At 33.8% G+C, this 2,859-nt stretch overlaps 1 protein-coding gene across 1 annotated transcript; it reads left to right on the top strand.

Moving 5' to 3' along the window:
- Window positions 1–993: 993 nt before the first annotated feature.
- Window positions 994–2,859, top strand: LOC107818152 (uncharacterized). The gene is made up of 4 exons (XM_075231409.1): window positions 994–1,182; window positions 1,237–1,611; window positions 1,675–2,059; window positions 2,456–2,859. Exons 1-4 carry the CDS (start codon window positions 994–996, stop codon window positions 2,857–2,859), a joined length of 1,353 nt encoding a protein of 450 aa, XP_075087510.1.

The raw sequence follows: 2,859 nt of genomic DNA, 5'->3' as shown, positions 1-2,859 counted from the left end.
TGTTGGCTGCCAAGTGATACCGAAGTTCAATATCTGCTTATAATTCTTCTTCTTCTTTCCTTTTTATTATTTGATAAATGTCGAACTTTGTTAGTTCTTATAAATCTGGATATAATAACTTGTGTTTGAAAATGTTGATATGAAATTTACATAACCTCTTAAGTATAAATTTGGATTATGAAATTTGAATATGGATGATTTGGTGAATATGAAAGTACTTGTTTATGATTTAGTGAAAACATATGGATGGACTCTGACAATAAAAATTGATTAGTTATTTACCTACATATTTATTTGGTGTCACTTTTTATTCTACGTTCACTCATACAAGTCATCATGATTTTGCAGAAGACTGAAAGAGTACAAAGGTTGATAATTAAAGAAAGGCTATACTACTGGTTTATCCTCTCATTTCGACTTTTGTTTCTTGGTTTCGTCCTTGCTGCGACAGGTATATCTATTCTTGCTGCGACAGGTATATCTGTATATCTTTTTTTTAAAACATATGTTTATGCAAAATATATCTTTATATAAATCATAGGACTTGCCTCATTCTTCAAGTTACCTTGTTTGCTAATAACTAAATGGTTGGATTTCTTTTGTGTAAATTTAAAATTTTAGTTTCACTTTGATGCTAGGAGTTAACTATTAATTTATATTTACTTGTTTTTCAACTCAATTTAAATTTGAATGAAATAATGAAATAATACTATGTAATAATTAAAGTATTTAGCATAGTACTAAGTGCACTTTCTCCGAATATTGTTGTTGTTGCAAATTTAACTAGTCATTTGGGCATGTGAAACTTCTCTTGTTGAATTTTGAGTCCGCTATAAACTAGTAGATATGCTTTTGAATGTAATCAATCTAACTTTTTGTTTTGAAAATTTAAAATTTATAGAGTCATTCATAGTTAGAATGTTGAAGGTATTACACTTATTCAAAGTAGGAACCTTTAGAAGAATATCTCAATAGTTTTTTCTCTTGATGTAGATGGAATTTGAACATCGTAGATGGATGTATAATAGGACTCATCCTCATTGTGCGGGATTGAGGGAGGAATTTATAGAAGGAGTTGTGGGGTTTATTGCTAAGGCAAAATCGCTAAATAATTTTCTAATTGAAGGGACAATTAGGTGCCCTTGTGTTAAATGCAAGTGTGTCAAGTTATTGAGACCAAATGTAGTTGAACTTCATCTTTACAAAAATGGATTTATAAAAAATTATTATGTATAGACTGTTCATGGAGAGAATCATGATATTTATAATTCTTTTGGTGGTGAGGGTAGTCCTAGAATAGAGAATAATTTTAAAAATTCTCGATTCAATGAATTGATGAGAGATGCTTTTGAGATGTTCCAAGGGGCTCAATCCGAACCAAATGATGAGGCTAAGCGCTTTTATGAACAACTAGAGGAAGCTAGTTGTCCTTTGTATGAAGGCTCAATGCATTCCAAGTTGTCTGTTGCAGTTAGACTACTAACTATCAAATCTGATAGTTCTATTTCTCAAGCGGGCATGGATTCTATCATTGGGCTTATGAATGAACTAAATCCGAATAAAGTTGACTTACCCAAAGATTTCTATGCTGCAAAAAAAATTGGTGTCCAAGTTAGGACTTTCATCAGAGAGGATTGACTAGTAGTGATAAATGCTTGCATGTTATTTTATAAGGATGATGCAGCATTAGAAAATTGTAAGTTTTGTAACCAACCTCGTTATAAGGAAGTTACAAATGCTAATAAGAAGAAGGTTCCGATGAAGGCGATGCATTACTTACCCCTTATACCAAGGTTAAAGAGGTTGTATGCAACAATGAGCTCCGCTCCTCATATGAGATGGCACTATGAACATAGAAGGCCAACCGCTGTTCTACGTCACCCGTCAGATGGAGAAGCATGGAAGCATTTTGATAGGGTATTCCCGGACTGTGCAAGTAAACCAAGAAATATTAGGTTGGGATTACGTGTTGATGGATTCACTCCATTTGCCGTCTCTGCCGCACCATATTCATGTTGGCCACTGTTTGTTATGCCGTATAATCTTCCTCCAGAGTTTTGTATGACAAGTCCATATTTGTTCCTAACTTGTATTATTCCAAGTCCACACAATCCAAAAGATTTGATTGATGTATACATGCATCCGTTGATTGATGAGTTAAAGTTATTGTAGCATCAAGATGTGAAAACCTATGATATATCAACTAAACAGAACTTCAGATTGCGTGCTGCTTTAATGTAGACTATAAATAATTTTCCTGCTTATGGAATGATATCCGGGTGGTCGACTGCTGGAAAGTTAGCTTTCCCGACTTGTATGGAAGACACAAAAGTGTTCACTTTGAAACATGGACGTACGAACACATGGTTTGACTGTCACCGTCGTTTCTTGCCAATGGATCATGAATTTAGGAGAAACATTAGTGCATTTATGAAGAATTAATCTGATTATGAAGATTCACCTTCAGTCTTGTCGCCAAAAGAAATTTGGAACAGAGTTAGGGATCTACCTAAGTTAATAGAGTCTCCATTGCCTAATAAGATACATGGTTATGGTGTTACCCATAACTGGACTAAACAGAGCATATTTTGGGAGTTACCTTATTGGAAGCATTATCTTCTTCGGTATAATCTTTACGTCATGCATATTGAGAAGAACTTTTTTGATAACTTGTTTAATACTGTGATGGATGTCAATAACAAGACAAAAGATAACTTGAAGGCTAAGATGGACTTGAAGGAATATTGTAGGCGAAGTGAGTTGTACCTTACATACTTGAACAACAAGATTCAAAAGCCCAAGACTACAAATTCACTTTGGATGAGAGAAGAGAGATTTGTCATTGGGTTAAGAATTTGA

Source organism: Nicotiana tabacum, chromosome 15 (assembly GCF_000715075.1).
Source record: "Nicotiana tabacum cultivar K326 chromosome 15, ASM71507v2, whole genome shotgun sequence".
Classification (NCBI taxonomy): Eukaryota; Viridiplantae; Streptophyta; class Magnoliopsida; order Solanales; family Solanaceae; genus Nicotiana; species Nicotiana tabacum.
This window is presented reverse-complemented; position numbering and strand designations above follow the sequence as displayed.